Consider the following 17,965-nt stretch of genomic DNA (forward strand, 5'->3'; position numbering starts at 1 on the left):
GATGGCAGGGAGCTGTGCAGCCTTAATATCCCCTGTCAGAAGGGTCCCTATCCGGAGACAGGTGATGGCTGGAGACTTGACTGGGCATTTCCAGAGTGAATCCAGGGGGAAATACGGGTGCAGTTACCATGAAACTGAGACAGTTATTAATGTTAAATCTGGTCTCAAAGCACAGAAGAATATGTGGAATGCTAAAGCCTATCACTACTATCTGTACAGGTATATCTATAAAAAAGCATGAGAAAGTTCAAGTTCTACTGAAATTATGTGATGGTTCTGTAGGAGTATGGGAAACCTGCTCAGGGACAGACTGGTTTGCACAGAATGACTTCTATGCAGGATTAAAAGGAAGGAGAATAGTAAATACAGAATATAGATTTTAAAAAGATTTCAAGAGCCTAATAAAGGAAACCGGTGTACACAGTTCTGGTACATCTTATCCCACAGGAAGGTTCCCCCCCCCCCTTCTTTTTAAATCATGTACTTTAAATTTCACATCCACAACTTTTTACCTCAATAAGGGCCTGACTTGCTTCTTCACTTAGTCTAGGATTAACATAGCTACGAGCATACGCAATGTAATCCCTCAATACTGCCATGTCCATGTACTCTTCTTCCACCTGCTCTTCACTTTGGTAGTACAGTGCAACCAAGTGGTGAGCAAGACGTCTGTCGTATGCTTCATCACGCGGGTCCAACATTAGAAAGATCAGATCAAATCTGCATGGAATAAAGTTTCAATACTTAGTGCATAAACTTTTTCCACCATTTACACTACTCGGTGTAAAGCTGTGTAAAGTGGAAGCTGTCTGCAATCTAAAATCTGACATTTTATTTGTTACATCACGAGTACTGGATACTCTCAGGAAGTAAAAAAGACGGTAAAAATGTGATTTTGCTTTCAGTCGACAGAGCTGAGTATTTGAAGGCAAGATGTTTCCAGAAGGCTTCCAACTATGGAATTTTCTCCCATCATTCACCGAAGAACATCTGAAGGCTGGAACCTTCCACGCATAGTGTAAACTTCCATTTATTGAAGCTTCTGCCTGATGAGGTGATAGAGTCTACATATGCTTCCAGTTTGATCTTGAGGGGGAATGTATTTGAAGTTTGTCTACTTAATGTATTGAATAATTCCTGGGTGCAACTGTATTCCGAGAAGGATGTGCTGGGCATACTTTTAGTCAGATTTCAAAAGATGACAACTACCAGCAGTTTATTAAATCAATGGAATTAGATGCTCATAATCATCCATAGTTACTTATTTTCTACACTGCCTAAAAGAGTTCTAGGTGCCTCATGGTATGAGGTATGGTACATATTTTGAGAGGTTAAAAATCTTAATTTATCATCAATAGGCTCAAGCCTATAAAAAACAGAAAATAGGGTGACACTTGACATAAGAATACAAACCATACACTTGTATACTATATTTGGCTTCCTAATTTGTAAAGCATGCAATGGCTGAAAGACTAATTTTTATGCTCTTCTGAAGATGTGATGCCTCTATCATTGTTCATGAAACACTTACTCCAGCTACTAATACAGCTTGACAGGAAGAAAAGGCAACTCAGGTATGTCTACACTGGAGCTGAGGTGTAACTTCCAGCTTGGGTAGACATACCCAGGTTAGCTCTGAGTTAGTGCGATTAAAAAAAGGAAGTGTTGCTGCCCTGGCAGAAGTGGCTAGCTGCCTGTGTACGCACTGAAGAGTTTCAGATGGGATCATGCCTGGAGCACCTATCCTGTCCCACTGCTTGCACTGATGTGGCTACACTTCTATTTTTAGCACTGTGGCTTGATGACCATTACAGCAGGTATATCTACTTGAGCTGGAAATTACACTCCACCTCCAGAGTAGATACATGTCCTTAGAACTAAATGTAAAATACTCGAGATTTGAAAATGCCAGTGCCTGCGCAGTGACAAAATCTTGAAGCAAACAGAACAATGGACACAACAAAACCCTAGAGACACTGCCGAATCCCATTATTCAATACCAAGCACTATATGCTAGAAACTGGTCAGCCATTTACAGTCCTCTGCTAGAGTATTAGTTAACAACATTACTTTTAAAGTAAATTTAGAAAAAAACCTTTCCCTTTCTACATTGCAAATGTCACCCCTAATCAACATGTTCCTGCACACACTATATATATACACACACAGAGAGGGGTAGAAAGTTGTTTTGTAAAAAACCAACCAAGCATGCATCATGGAAACATAAGTCTAATTGTAATACCTGGATAACAACGTATGAGGAAGTTGGATGTTTTCAATAGTAGTTTTCTTTGGATTCCACTGCGACTCTATAGGGTTAGCAGCTGCTAGGACAGAGGTGCGAGCATTCAGTTGGCAAATAATTCCAGCCTGTCAAAAGGAAACGCATTTGAGAGCAAACAACCTTTCCTAGCGGAAGGAAGATTCCAGCAGCTATGTTAAGAGCCCCAAGACTTGCTTCTTCTAACAAGAAAGACTTTAAAGAATTAACTCTTGCTGGGTTCACCAAAAATGCTTTATAAAAAGGGTTCTCTAGATCAAGAGAAACAACCTCATTACAAAAGCTTGGGTACAAAATGGAGCAAGGTTATCTGGAAGGGGTATTACATGCAGTGTGCAGCCATGCTGAATGTTGTCACTGAAATACAGCTCCAACATCTATACTGTCATTTAACTCTGAGGTTTTAAGTGACCCAGTTCTGTCAATAGTCTTATCTCCAATTTCTATGTTACCTTTTAAATTATCTCATTTAATCATCTAACAGATATTAACCTGGGTACAATGCTGAGCTAGGGTCTTACCTTGGCAATAGAAAGAGTCTGTTGTTCCATTACTTCATGCAGTACTGATCTTGTGCTTTCATTCATTTTATCAAATTCATCAATGCAGCAAATGCCATTATCACTGAGAACCAGAGCACCTGTCTGCAGAACTAGCTGCCTTGTCTCTGGGTCCTTCATTACATACGCAGTGAGGCCAACTGCGCTAGAGCCCTTCCCAGATGTGTACTGGCCTCTAGGAACCAGGTTATAGACATACTGAAGCAGCTGTGATTTACTAGTGCCAGGATCACCACACAGAAGAATGTTGATCTCAGCACGAAAATTTCCTCTTCCGGTATGACTGAAATCTTTTCTTGATCCCCCAAACAGCTGAAGCAGAATGCCCTATAAAAATAAGAATTTTTCCAAATCAGACACCAAAGTTCTTGATAATTACATGAGCCAATCTCTGATTGAGTGAACTGAAATGTCAAATGAAAATGTGTTCTGTTAATAATTTCAGACAATGTGAAGCTGGAGTACTGTTTTCTGTCAAGTATCACTAGAAAGGGTCTGGAGTTCTAGCTTTATCACTTCAATGATTTCCAGGTCATATCTGCTTAGATTACTTTTTAAATTAAACCACCGGCTTTGCAAAGTCAATTTTGAATTTAAACACTGAGCTAGGTTCTTTCTGGATCTCTTATCAATGAAGACTCTACAGTTGGTGTGATGCTGTATAAAAGAAAGGTGACCATGTCTGACCCCTGTTGCGCAATTGTGATAAATCTTGTACCTGTGTCATGTAAAAAGAAAAGGAGTACTTGTGGCACCTTAGAGATGAAGTGAGCTGTAGCTCACGAAAGCTCATGCTCAAATAAATTGGTTAGTCTCTAAGGTGCCACAAGTACTCCTTTTCTTTTTGCGAATTCAGAGTAACAGCTGTGTTAGTCTGTAATGTGTCATGTAAGGTATCATTGGAAAAGTTATAGTCTGCTAAGTACGATTATCCTGTTTGTATGCATGTATCATCGTTGTATATGAAGTTATGAAACTTAGCTGTGTGTCTGTATCTCAAACCTGTTGTGTTTCTGGGTTTATTAATGTAAAAATAATGTAAAAAAATACAATGTCTGTGTTTATTAATGTAAAAAAGGAAGAGTTATTAAACAGTTAAAATGAATCTTTTTTCTTTCTGAGCCTCCTTCCCCCTCCCCCCGCCCCCCCAACATGCTATAAAAACTCCATGGCCCACTTGTGCCACAATAACTGGTCTTCGGCATATAAAAGCCAGGGCTGGCGTTAGTGGTTAGCAAGCAGGGCAGTTGCCTGGGGCCCATGCAGCAATGTTACTCAGGCTTCAGCCCAGCTGATGGGACTCAGGACCCTGGGGTGTGTGGCTGGTTCTTTGGAACGGGGAAAACTTTAAATGTGGTGGTTTTGGTTTAACAACCTTTCATCCCTAAGTCCAATTGTAATAACCAAGGGCTGGAGGGCCTAGGGGACTGTTGTGTGGCTCTCTGAACTAGTGTAGTGATACAAGAGCTCACTTTTCTTACTGGCTTGGTGATCTCTAATCATAGAATAAACCACCAGTTTTGGGTTATGTCTGTGTTATGTCCCCTAGACAGATTTACATCAAGGCTAGCCAGCCTGCTTGATGGCCCATTAAGGAGAATCAGCTCTTCTAGAGACCCCTTCTGAGATCCCTTAAGGCAGCACCTAGGCAATGAATGCCTCATGACTCAGCAAGGCATGACATCAATCTTGGTCTTCATTCCTGCTCCACATATCTGGGCTATGATTTCTAAGCAAGGGAAGCTTTGAATAAAAGGACTGATGACCCCCAATCCTTTTAAGTGATCCAGAGAGACTTAATGCAAACTGACAGATTTAACATCACTGCTAATATCTTGATTTACAAACTCTGAAATCAACTGTAAACAGTAGTTTTCAACCAGCGGTCCAGGGCCCCCATAAGGGGCCTCGAGCACGTTTCAGGGGGGCCTCCAAGCAGGGCCAGTATTAGACTCACTGGGACCCAGGGCAGAACACCGTAGCCCCACTGCATGGGGCTGAAGCCTAGGGTCCTGAGTCCCATCAGCTGGGCTGAAGCCTGAGTAACATTGCTGCATGGGCCCCAGGCAACTGCCCTGCTTGCTAACCACTAACGCCAGCCCTGGCTTTTATATGCCGAAGACCAGTTATTGTGGCACAAGTGGGCCATGGAGTTTTTATAGCATGTTGGGGGGGCGGGGGGAGGGGGAAGGAGGCTCAGAAAGAAAAAAGATTCATTTTAACTGTTTAATAACTCTTCCTTTTTTACATTAATAAACCTTTAGTTTTGAGTTACTAAAGGATTGGCTACAAGCATAGTTTTTGGGTAAGATCTGACCTATATATTGACCTGGGGTGTGTGGCTGGTTCTTTGGAACGGGGAAAACTTTAAATGTGGTGGTTTTGGTTTAACAACCTTTCATCCCTAAGTCCAATTGTAATAACCAAGGGCTGGAGGGCCTAGGGGACTGTTGTGTGGCTCTCTGAACTAGTGTAGTGATACAAGAGCTCACTTTTCTTACTGGCTTGGTGATCTCTAATCATAGAATAAACCACCAGTTTTGGGTTATGTCTACCCTGAATTTGGCACACTCAGCTGTGACTCAAACTAGGTAGCTGGAACTTACTTTAATTTGGTTGATGATGCACAAGTCAAAATAAAATACCATACGCTCCCCCTCCCCACTAACAGAACAACAATGATTTTCATACAGCTACAGCTTCCGTCTTATTTCAGGTTTACCATTATATGTTAGCTAGTATATAAACTGTTACACTGATTCCCATTGTGGCTCCAGCCATCGAGCAAAAGGCAGGTTGACAACACTAATGTGCACAAAATGCAAAATTCCATGGGAAAGGATTTGAATTTATTGCCCTTTTGTTGAAAGTGCAAATCTGGTTACTTTAAACCACCATGGCAGTATGTTACTCTGAGTGTCGTTCACCAATATGTTTAAGGAAACAGTTGCTCTTACAGGTATAAACTTTCTGTAACCAGAGATGCTAAAACTTTGAGTGCTGTAAACTTTGAACTATTTCTAAACTTGTCCTTGGTACCATTGAACAGCTGATCTCAGGAGCAGTCCCTGCTGTTTCATGAAGGTCAAAGCCTTAGATTCGCCTTAGCTTTACATTAAAAAAGTTGCACAAATCTGGAAAAAAAAAGTTACAGCCTGCTCATTTTAGGCGGGCCTGTATATCACGAAGCTTTTGACCAAATGTCCCTAAATTTCCACTATAAACTTTAACCTCAGTCCCTCTTACAGCATTTCCATGCACGTGGGTTTTAGAGCAATTGAAAAATTAAAAATCAACTCCTTACTAGAGGGCTGTATCCAAGGAACCTCTAGATCAAATGACTCCCAACTTGCACTACTAACTGTGGCTCTGGTCCTGATGACATTAATTTTCAGCACAACTGGACTATGCATATGGATTTTAGAGCACTTTGAGATGGTGGCTCAAACTAGCAGCTTTTCCCTGAGAGCAAGCCTTCCAAAAAGGAGCTCCTTCAGAATGCGAGAATAATTAAAGTGAAAAACACATGTTCTCAAAAAGCTACTGAGGGCAGGAATTGAATGCATAGTACCCGGGCGCTGCTCGGGTTCAGTGGCCACAGCATGTCACCTGAGCCATCCAGTTACTCTGACATCAGGGTAGCTGCAGAACACGCTAGCTTGGAACAGCTCCATTCTCGCTGGACATACACAAATGACTTTTCTCTGGCTTGCCAGCATGGGCTCAAGCCACATTATAGATTCAATTTTTATCCTGAATAGTTCAAAATACTGTTTCCCCAAAGGGGCAATGTGTGCCAGACCCTAGCTGAGATCAATGCCAAATGTGTTATATTCAATAGCAAAAACACCCAACTTAATTTTAGAAGCAACGTCCAAGAGGAGGATGCTTAGAGCAGAGAACTGGAAACATAAGTCCATCCAAAGCAAACTGAATAGCTTTCCATGCAGGTGCCTGTGTAGAATATTCAAAGTAAAATGAAGAAATCCTTGAATGGGCACAATTATCTACAACACCACAAATAGTACTGAAGAATAGATGGACTTATTTGGGGCAGCTGATAAAAGGCTACTTACATGAGCATTTTTTTTTGGCTACCCCAGGGCACGAGTGCACATACAAACCAGTAAGCTTTTAAACAGTAAGCTACTCTCAACCTGAGAGTGTTACTGCCCCACTATAATAATCAAAGATTTAGAGCCCCACTCAGTGGACGGTCTATAATGTTTCCCAAGGTTTGTTAGTTGTGACTGCATTTCTCAGTTATCTGGATCCTGTTGGAGAGTAGAGAGATGGCCAAAGAAAGCAGAATTACTGGCTGGCCAGTTTCCTTAAAGCCAGCCAATAGAAGAGGAGAGTGAAGCTAAAGGCTTCCTTCCCTATTACCTGAACCCCTGTCCCATTATCTAAAGATTTCCGATTCCCGAGGCCCTCTGATAACTGAAACTTACTGTAAATAAAACTCAAATTTTATTCGGGATGTATTCAAATACACAAAGGCCTCTTATTTTTCTGTATTTGAAAGACTCCATATAGAGTATCATTTCCAAAAAAAGTGTATATTTTAAATGGAGATGTGGATTTATACTATCTAGTCAGGTGTTCCGGTAGACTTGTAAAATTTTGTTTACCTTTTTGATATCTTCATGTTCATAAATGCTTGGAGCCAGAGCCAAAGAAAGTCTTTCATAAATATCTGGTTTTCTGGAGAGCTCTTTCAGCATTTCCACACGTTCCTCTGCAAACATTTTCTGCTCAGTTTCTTCATCAACACCATGCAAACGTTTTGAATCGGTTTTACGGTAATGAATGACGTCAATGTGGGTTTTATAGACCGATTTTACATTGCTCACTCTTGGATTAACTCGAATAGGAACTGCTCTGTAGATACCTAAAAAAATCCCACACAGAATTACAATGCAGATATGAATTCAAATAAGCTCAGCTCAAATGCTGGAGGTTTAAACGACTTATCTACATTTTTACTTTTCACTTCAATTTTCAGATTGCTTCTACAGAATTAGCCACATCATGGAGGAGCAATTCTCTAGAAAGCTTTCCAAAAGTTGAAATGCTTTGACCAGGTTATGCTCCTCCTGATATCAATGTTACTTATGCCCCTACTATTGAGGCCCTGATCCTACAAACACTTAAGCATGTGTTTACCTTTACTACCATGTCCCATTATTTCAGACGGGCTACTCATGATAGTAAAGTTATGACCTTAAGTGTTTGCAGGATCATGACCTAAAGTGCATTAGAAAATCCTAAAAGAGCCTAAATTTAGCCAGCTCTTGTAAAAAAAATAAAAATAAAACAAATGTTGGCTTGCACATATAAAAAGTTGACAATATTGTTTGTGCACTGAAGGTCTAAATAACTTTTCAGTATTAAAACTGAAGCAATCTTGTTCTGAAGCAGCAATGATTTTATGCTAGTAAGAGAAAAGTTTATTAAAAACTATTTTAGTCTGACCACTGCGAACAAGCACATGTAAATTTAAACATGAGTAGTACTATTTAAGTCCATGGTACTGTTCACATGAGCAAAGTTAGTTATCTGGTTAGGTGACTGCACTATCAGGATCATAATTTTCAGTGTTTGGTCTACAGCAGTTTTGTAAAATTTAAATTAGACTAGTGACATTAAAAAAAAGCACTTATAGTTAATTCATTATAAATTCTAACCTAATGTTTCAAAAGTACAATTTTTAAATTAGTTTCAAAAAGCCTCAGCCTAATTTAAATTGAGTTAATTTAAATCATTTCAACATGCTTCCTCATCTGTTCAAGAAATCAAAATCTGTCAGTACATGTAAGCTTTTCAAAAGCTGTTTCATGATAAAAATGCTTCTTTCCTTTGAAGTATAGGTTAAAGAGCTGTAATCATTAATTTTTAGAAATTGTATCATACAAACATATGGCAAAAACACTCGCACCCGTCCGTCTACACAGATAGTACCTATTGGCAGCTGTAGTTACACTATTGCTGATTTAAGAAAGGGGGAAATATTCAGAACTCTAACGGTATTTTGCACCAAAACTAAGATATCACTATATAAATCAGATGGTGACTGAAAACTGAAGTGGAAATATCAATTATGATGTACTCAATTAATATTCAACAGACACTATTCCAGAATAGACCACTTGGTCCAATGAAAAGAAAGGCACGTGTATTAGCCAGATGAAGTTAAGAAACTGCATTTTACCTGTAACATTAACTCTGTCGCCTGGCTGAACCTTATCAACAAGGTCGTTGTGAGCAAACAGCACCACAGTATGAGGTGTCTGGCCAGCTGGCATATCTTCAGGAGACTCCTGTAGTTTGATCTGACAAAAGAGATATTAAGGTTACTATTTCTAAACAGTAGAAACCTAACAAATTTAACTCATTTGTAAGAAAGGATTTTACAACAACTAAAGAAGTCGGGCATCTTCGAATGGATACTGTTACATATTAGAGTACACTAAAACACAAAACTTTCAAAGATTTCACAACATGGTAGAAAACCACTACTAAATTAGAATTCCCCAGTAGGAATACCCAATCAGAATTATGCAATCTAGTTGTAGAAATGAGAGAGTGCATCTAGTGATTACTATCTCACATTGGCAGAAGTATAACAAGCAAGATTTACAGACAGGGCTAACCTATCCCACATATGTCATAGGACATTAGAACAGTCTCCGTATGGCAACATTTATTCGGTAAGTGAACAAAAAAACACTAATTGGCTTGACTAACTTTTGGCACAAAAAACCACTCAACTCCCCTTCCAAATGGAGGATGGATAATCCTTTCATTTCTTTCCCCCCCTCTAAATATTAAGTATTATTGCAACCCTGTATTGCTTCATATGGTTACTTAAAGAGCTATGAATTGTTTTGAAGTTCAATATAGTAAGTCCTAAGAAACAGACATTTTAATATGGTTAAGTTACTTTTTAAAGAAAAAGGCAACTATTAAGCAAGCAAAACTTTTCTATTTTACAACACCAAAACGAAGCAACATACCATCTGTTTGTCTGAAAACATGGACCGATTGTGTATTAGTGCCATACTGTGTGTTGTGCTACAGTTCTTGCACGTTGACGGTTCAGCAATCCGGCCGCGGTCAATTTCTACTCTTGTGGTGAAGGCACAAACCTGGCACTTGAAGAATGCTTCTTGCATCTCAGGAATCAACTGGGAGCTTCTGATCACCATACCACTGATGGTGATAAGTTGGTCAATGTCTACAGCATAGAAAGGGATACATGTGATTGGCTCATGCTTTTCATTTGCCTGTCTCAAAAGTTCACCCTAGATTTTATTTTTACAACTAAATGGAGATTTACAGTGCCCACACATGAGGTAGAGAATATTTTGTCTGAGACACAAAGAAAATAAAATCTATATGAATAAAAATAAGCCACAGTTACCTCAGAATTTTGACACAAGGGATATTATAAACCCTTACATTTCCAGGTATAAGACAGTCATTTACCAATAGAAGTTTGGAAAAAAATTCTTTTGTGGGCAGGTTATTCAACAGTTGTCCATTACAGTGTTTTTTGCACTTTCCTCTGCAACACGTATAGTGACTATGTGAGTCTGAAAATACTGGCCTAGATGGACCTGAAGTCTCATCATTTATCTTTTTTAATCTGTGTTTTCCTAGTTGTTGAACAAATTTCATGCATCCTCAAGTTTCTTTTTTTACATGGCAATTAAAACATCTTACCTTCAGGGTTCAGACTCCTCATATTCCTGGTCTTCAATGCATTATATGGTCTGACTTGAATCTGGTGTTCTAATATTGAGTCAGGGTAACGATCAAAAAAGATCTCATTAGCAGCCATGTCAAATGTTGGGATAACTTCCTGTTTAAAAGGAATAGATGCATGTGTAAGAAAGCCTGGCATTAAGTAGTTAACACTTTTTACTCCCAAAATATTCAACTTTGTGACCCCATTTGGTGCTAAGAGATAGGAATGACCACAGTTCTGTAAGCATTCCCCTATAGAGAGGGAATTGCCAGTTGGCTGTTTAAACTAGCTTTTTGTCCCCTTTGTACTGAAAGAGCAGTGCACTCCTGATCTGGCCTTTGGATTCTTAGCTGTAGTGCAATTGCCCTACCTTTTTGGGTTTAGATAGAATTTTAATGATACCCTACATTACTTTTTGAAAGGTGTAACATACGCATAAAAGGACAGCAAAAAAGGGGCCACGAAGAGTATGCCAAATATACATACATCATTATGGAACATATGTATTGCATTACCATGAGACAATTTCACTAAATACAGCCTGTGACTTTTAGTCATCTTCCTTAATATTTAGCATTAATACAGAATGCACACACTAGGCTAAAAACCCCCACTAGGCTTTGGAGAGTAAGGTTTCTTATTTAAGAAAGATTAGAATCTAAACTTTCCTCTAAAGAAGTAGGTTGCTAGCTCTTATGGTTGCAAAGACAAGGATACGGTGAAATGTCTGAATGTGCAGAAAGCTCCATTGTTCTGCTGCTCAGAGTAACAACTTTCTCAACCTACAACAGAGTGAAAACTGGCAGCAAACTTGTCTTCAGAATCCTGTGGGCACCAGTAAAACTGAGCCACAGTTTCATTCTGTTGCTACATAGAAAAGCTGTGAGCAGCAGCAGAATCCGACTCTGGAGCTATTCGCAGGCAGAGGAGGGACTCAAAAGAAAGGCAAGGAAAAGAATTGTGAAGGCAGCGCCATGGTTGCAGTTGTAGCTAGGTATAGAACAGATTTAAGACAGGCACAGAAAGACTGATAAAGATCCAGTGACCACTACTTTGTCATTCTGGGATTCAGCCTTGAACTTATGGTCTTTTGAAGCTGCCTGCTTCCTCCACACACCTACCTGGCAGAGAGAAATAAGCTGGAGCACTGAGCAGGATCCATGGACTACAAACTGGGAGGAATTCCAGCAAAATCCCCCTTGTCAACAAATTTGGTGAGCGGAATGGGGAGGCGTTCAGAGCTTCCCATGGGAATTTGCTTTGGAGAGCACCCTCCCTGAGCTCTCTAGTATCTGTCTGTGGTTATGAAGTGTCTGGTAAATATTTTAAGACCTTTATGTAACAAAATATATTTTATGCTGAAGTTTGTATACACAAATGTTATATTTCAGAGTAGCAGCCGTGTTAGTCTGTATTTGCAAAAAGAAAAGGAGTACTTGTGGCACCTTAGAGACTAACAAATTTATTTGAGCATAAGCTTTCGTGAGCTACAGCTCACTTCATCGAATGCATCACGAAAGCTTATGCTCAAATAAATTTGTTAGTCTCTAAGGTGCCACAAGTACTCCTTTTCTTTTTACAAATGTAATATTATCTTTCTAAATATTTATAGAAGTACTTAAGCACTGGGGTATGTAGCTATAAATACTGCTTCCTCATTGAGTGATAATCTAAAACAGTTACATACTAATTTATGCTTAAATAATGCAATTTAAAAAAAACAGAACTCAACTGGAAGAAAACCTTTAAAAAAGGCCTGATGTTACCTGTGGATAGCAGATCAGCTGTCTGTATAGATTTGTGTCAAAAGACCTCAGATGGTCACAGTTTACGTTTAGAAATGGTTCCCCAACCATATTGATCTGCAAGATGTTTAAAAACACCACATTAAATCACCAGCATTTAAGTCTGAAAAACAAGTTAGTTTTAGCTGTATTACAGTACTACCTCCTCAAGTCGCTGCATATAGAGTGGTTCATTAAGATCCAAGCCAACGTTCTCTTCCTCTTTAGCCAATGGATCAATAAAACGCTGAAGAAATCTCTGAATATTGAGAATAAGATAAAAAAAGTTATATTTAAGAGTGCCCAAAGGGACAGAGCTGTGATTTCACTGCTACACCATTCCTACCCTGGATGACATTTTCATGGCTCAAATTACCTTCAAAAATTCTCTCTATATTGCAGGTAATCAAAAACTCCCAAAGGGTAAGGATACCCCTAATGCATCCCCCTACAGGATATTTCTCTCATACACACTACAAGTTTCTTAATTCCAACAATATATTTCAAATTTCACATAGTAAAGCATACCAATTACTTTGAAAAAGCCTTATTAAGCTATTATCCCTTTTTAATCAAACTAATTTTTTAAAATTTTACAAATACAAGTTAAAAACACTTTTGGGAACAGGATAACATGCTAAGCATATTACTACTAAAAAAGTATATGAAATTTTACTGGGGATTTTACTCTATTACATCCTAATGCCTACAAACCTTACTCCTGGACCAAAATCCCAACATTGTACAGCGCTTACTAACAGAATAAAAAGAGCTTTCCCAAAAAGCTTACCATCCAAGTAGAAGACAAGAGACAACAGATGGATACAGACAGGGACATAAAAAGAAACAGGGTCACAGTACTGGTCAGTATGACAGGCAGTGGCCTTAGCACACCAGCAGCCTAGCTGTTGTAAAGGTTTTTGTAGGCATCACAGAAAAGGAGAGCTTTAGAGAAGGATAATAAGGGAACTTTATAGATATTTACAGGGAACTCCTCCTAAGTGTAAGGGGCAGCATGGGAAAAAGCACAAAGATACTTATTTGAAAATTTAACAAATGGACAATAGAAGCGGTCCAACTGGAAAAGAAAGGAGACTTTCTCAATAGTTAATAAGAGTTGATGGGTAAGGTGGGAATAAGCCATGACAGACCTTGAAAGTGAAGACCAAGTAGCTTGTGCTCAATGCAGCAGAGAAGGGGGAGCCAGTGAAGAGACGAAAAGAGAGGGGTGATCTGCTCAAAACAACATACTAGGAAAATATTTTTGGCAACATTCTGAACTGGCCTAAGCAGGGCAAGATTTGATTGGTTAAGGCCAGAGAAAACGCTGTTGCGGTAATCAAGAGGAGAGTTTTTGGCCAGGTCTACACTACAGACCTATACTGGTACTGAAGCAGAGAGGTACAGCTGAGTTTCCCACATAGAAGGGATAGCTGAATTTGTGTTTGCAGATGAGATTACCCAGAGATAAGGTGGAGAGGGAGAAGAGAAGGGAACTCAGGACAGAACCATTTGGAACTTCTACAGAATGTTGAGGGTGGATGAGGAGGATCATCTAAAAGACTTGCTGAGGAGGCGATTAAAGAGGTAGAATAAAGAATAGGCAAAGGATGGAAGCCAAAGGAGGAAGAGACTTCAAGAAGAGCATGGCTGATTGTGCTGAAGGCAGCTGACAGGTCAAGGAAAATGAGCATAGAGTACTGGTTCTGAGCTTTAGCTAGTAAATGGTCATTAGAGACTCTGGGAAGAGCAGTTTCATTGGAGCCCAAGGGATGGAATCCAGAATGATGAGCTCTATGGTGGAAATTAGAGAAAAGAAACTCCAGACAACAATTTTACTTTTTCTCCTCTTAAAAACACTGTATGAAAACATCAGTATTCTTCAAACACCCTCAGATTGATCCTAAACATAACTCAATTCTAATATTTGCTAGAATCAAATACTGCACATAGAGAAGACAAATAAGCTTTTCATGAAAATGGAGGTATCCACACTTGTTCACCTACCTGGAACTTTTCTTTGCATGAAGCTACATTAACATCTGTTCCCCATATCACAAGTTTTTGTCCAAGAGTTTGTTCACTTGCCAATGCATCCTCTGCTGGCTGTGGGAAGGAAAAAGCCATCAATATGGATAATATAAATACATTTTAGAAAAAAAGTTACCAGCAAAATCTGAAACATCTACCTACCACATCAGAATGCAAGTCCACCTGCCTGGCTTTGCGGGCGGATCCAAGATCTGGCCTCTGCCTGACTGGAGTTCCTCGCACACCACTCCTTGGAGTGCCCTCCACTCTAGAGCTGGGAGTGCCATAGGTCAGAGGTGAACTAATATCAAAATCAAGTGGAATTGCTACAAAGAAAATGTTTAATTATACTTCAAAATATTAATGAATACACTTTGCCCTAATGAAGTAAACAAGTTAGTGTTTGTCATCGGTCAGTGTGATGGCAGACTAGCAAAGTTTGTAAGTCTTGTTAATTTTATAACTGTATTTTACAAGGCTGTACTAGCCATAGAATGTACTGTATGGATTAAAATGTATATTTCTCCAAGCCAGAAGGAACACACTTTGCTAAAATAGTTTATTTTAAACACCAACAGTATTTTAAAACACTGTAGAGCTTAACAACAAGTCACACTAAGGCCTACTGGGTGCATGTTTTATGCGCTAAAATCAATTAACTAACGTAAAAGCAAGCCACCAACTAACCTGTAATTGAAAACAATCCTGTTAATTCATTTTTTGTTTTTAAATTGACAGCTATGTAAAAGCCTACATTAAATCTTTCAGTATAGGCCATTTAACAGCCAACAGTACACAGATATCAGCATTTTGCTCCTACTACTGACAGCAATACCTGATTCCCGAAACTGAGGTGGGCTGGAAAACAGAACATCTTGCGCATTTGGGCTTTGCATGTCAACTGCTGGGGAAGTAGGCATTGGCTGTAGATCTCCTGTAGATGTGGAGTCATCTGTTCTACGTTTTTGTGAAGGAGGAGACTGAGCATCTTCAGTGTGTGCTGCAAGAAGATGAAAGCTGGTTAAGTAGCTATTTCAGATGTTAGCTGCAATGTTCTACACAGATTAATGTTAAAAGACCAAATCACAAAATAGATCATATGATAGAATAGCAGAGAACTTAGCTGATATAAAATTAAAAAGCAAAGTGCAATATTTTGCTGAAATGAAAATGAAGAGTATTTGTGAGATTCCAAAAGTGGAAAGTAGCTTAAGACAGTTTAAAATAATTAATTATCTTCTAAATGCTTAAGAAATCAAAACTGCTACTACTAGTGTTATGAAAACCTAGCTCACATAGTGCTTTTCATGAGTAGACTCCTTTGTAAAGTGCTTTGAGAGCAGTATCAATATCCCTGTTTTCCAGCTGTGGAAACTGAGGCAGAGAGAGGCAGAAGAGACCTACATACCAATGAGTATCAACGCTTTTCAAGTGCAGTGATAAGTTTCACAGATCACACCTGTAACACTTGTAAACTTGCCTCCCTTTCACTTTTACAAAGCAGCCTCTTGCACCAATGCATTGTTGAAGACTAAAGCCAGGTCCGTACGACAAAGTTTTGTCAACATAGCTATGGCACTGACAGATGTGAAAAAACATACCTCTACCTGACACAGCTATGCCAGCAAAAACCCATAGTAGTAGCAACAGCTTTGCTAACAGAAGGGTGTCACTGAAATGGGAAACAATGCCCCAGAGTGAGTTGAGCTTACTACTGTACTGACATTACCTATGCGGATAGAAGCACACTTCTTCCCACATAGCTGTGTGGGAAAAGCCTTTGCAGTGCTGACAATGCCATGCAGAAAAAACTAGTTTAGCCCAGAGACTAACAAAAAGTTAGTTTACTTAAGTTGTCATGTTCCTCTGAAAAGGATCTAAACCAATAATTTATTGCTTCCTGCACATCCAGATTTTTAAATTTTTGCTTTAATAACAAAAAGCTGCTTTTACTGTTCTTAAGGCATTAGCCCTGCAGACCAAACACAGGTGAGAGTGAGCTAGACTCCATCTGTTCTTTGGCATCAGTTTAGGCCTAGACTACACTTAAAATGTAAGTGAACCTAGTTACTGCCGTCAAATATGTGAAAAAGCCACACTCCTGAGTATACCTTGGAAGACCCAACCCTGGCTGTAGATGTTGGTAGGTGGGCAGATACTGTCACTTGGGGAGGTGGAGTTCCTACAGGCCCAGAAAACCCCTAACTCTCTCAGGGTAGGCAGTGCTCATGCTACGGGGTTACAGCAGCAGTAGCTACACCAGTACTGTATAGTCTCTGCACGGTGCACATACCCTTGCTAAGCACCAAACAGAGAGCGGGGGGGCTGCCCACATTCCCCACTCCGGGCATTGCTTGGCCTGCCGAGGCCTTCCCGGCCGGACGCTCATCTCCTAGTGGAGTTTGCAGGGCTGCGGCCGCAGTCAGCTGCCCCGACCCAATCCCGACGCACCTCCACCCGGCGGGGAAAAACTGCACTTACGAGTCGGCGGGTTGCTGCCCCGCCCGCGCTTGCTGCCGCGGCGGCTCGGTGTGGAGGCCGGCGAGGACATGACGCTGCTTCACCGGCAGCTGCTGCTCCCTGCGCGGGTGGAGAGAGAGAAACTGAGGCAGAGCGACCCCCCCTCCCCGGAGCCCGCACCGAACCCCCTCTCCCGCGAGCCCGCCGGCCCCGCGCCCTGCACCGGGAGCAGGCAGCCCTGCTCTGCGCCGCCCCCCGGCACCTGCTCCGAGCCGGGTTCCGAGACCAACAAGTTACAGCGAATTAACGGCACAGCACGGAGCCGCCCTCTTCAGCGCCGCGAGCCCCCCGCCCGTCCCTCGATCCCCTTCGCGCGCACATATTCGCGGGGGGGGGGGGGGCGTGGGGAGAGATGGGGGCGTCTCGCGCTCATACCCCGCTTTTCTTCCCCAAGCACCTTCGGCCAGCCCGTGAACCCCGAGAAAATTCCGCGCCAAACCGGTCACGTGGGTGGGCTCGCGCGGGTTTTCCCGCCAATAGCCGCACGGCCGAGCCTAACTCGGCCCAGAAAGGGGGTCGGAACCACCCATCTCGGTTCTGGGTACGGACGATCGCGCCTTAGGGGTTCTGTGAGCCTCTCTGCAGGGACAGAGCAGACTCTGACAGGAGCCCGATTATCTCACAATACAGGGAATTCACCCACGTAGAGCCTACATCAGATTCACAGACGGGTCCCCCCTCTCTCTCTAGTGAGACATGGTATCGCCCAAGTTTCGCGGCTCAGCTATTGAAAGCCCCTCGACGCAGGTTGGGAGACTAGAACGGTCCATTCCCATCGCGGGGGTGAGGGATTGTACTCATAGCTACCTGATTTACACGAGACGGAGTTTTACATCTGCAGCAGTAACATCGCATGAAAACAGCTTCCTCGTTCGTGTTCCTGTGTCTCCGACCGGAGGCGCGGTAACGGACACCCCCGCGGCCGCAATGGTTTAGTCCAACCTTTCCTTTCCTCCTCCTCCTCTCTCAGACTGAATCAATCAAGCTCCCTCCTGCGCCGGGCTGGGTTACTCGGCTCTGCCTGGGGAAGTGTCCTCAC

General features: G+C 41.2%; 1 protein-coding gene and 1 long non-coding RNA gene across 4 annotated transcripts in view; one reads left to right on the plus strand and one right to left on the minus strand.

Moving 5' to 3' along the window:
- Positions 1–1,250, plus strand: part of LOC125632428 (uncharacterized) — a 12,766-nt gene extending 11,516 nt beyond the window's left edge. The window contains exon 2 of the long non-coding RNA XR_007355302.2: positions 906–1,250. This is a non-coding gene — a long non-coding RNA (uncharacterized LOC125632428). The remainder of the gene's footprint in view (positions 1–905) is intronic.
- The window catches only part of LOC125632425 (DNA replication licensing factor mcm4), a 20,770-nt gene extending 2,933 nt beyond the window's left edge, over positions 1–17,837 (minus strand). The window contains exons 1-14 of one of the 3 annotated variants that reach the window (XM_048840611.2): positions 17,734–17,837; positions 16,888–16,986; positions 15,242–15,406; positions 14,569–14,732; positions 14,383–14,481; positions 12,539–12,634; positions 12,358–12,453; positions 10,567–10,705; positions 9,858–10,078; positions 9,053–9,173; positions 7,473–7,732; positions 2,803–3,168; positions 2,243–2,370; positions 513–720 (exon numbers count right to left, since the gene is read on the minus strand). In XM_048840611.2, coding sequence (XP_048696568.1) covers positions 513–720; positions 2,243–2,370; positions 2,803–3,168; positions 7,473–7,732; positions 9,053–9,173; positions 9,858–10,078; positions 10,567–10,705; positions 12,358–12,453; positions 12,539–12,634; positions 14,383–14,481; positions 14,569–14,732; positions 15,242–15,406; positions 16,888–16,957 — 2,133 coding nt within the window. In that variant the 5' untranslated portion in view covers positions 16,958–16,986; positions 17,734–17,837. Of the gene's footprint in view, positions 1–512; positions 721–2,242; positions 2,371–2,802; positions 3,169–7,472; positions 7,733–9,052; positions 9,174–9,857; positions 10,079–10,566; positions 10,706–12,357; positions 12,454–12,538; positions 12,635–14,382; positions 14,482–14,568; positions 14,733–15,241; positions 15,407–16,887; positions 16,987–17,301; positions 17,405–17,733 lie in introns of those variants that run through there. The other 2 variants (XM_048840610.2, XM_048840613.2) reach the window with 2 other exon arrangements.
- Between the last annotated feature and the right edge of the window lie 128 nt (positions 17,838–17,965).

This window comes from Caretta caretta, chromosome 2 (genome assembly GCF_965140235.1).
Source record: "Caretta caretta isolate rCarCar2 chromosome 2, rCarCar1.hap1, whole genome shotgun sequence".
In the NCBI taxonomy this organism is placed as follows: Eukaryota; Metazoa; Chordata; order Testudines; family Cheloniidae; genus Caretta; species Caretta caretta.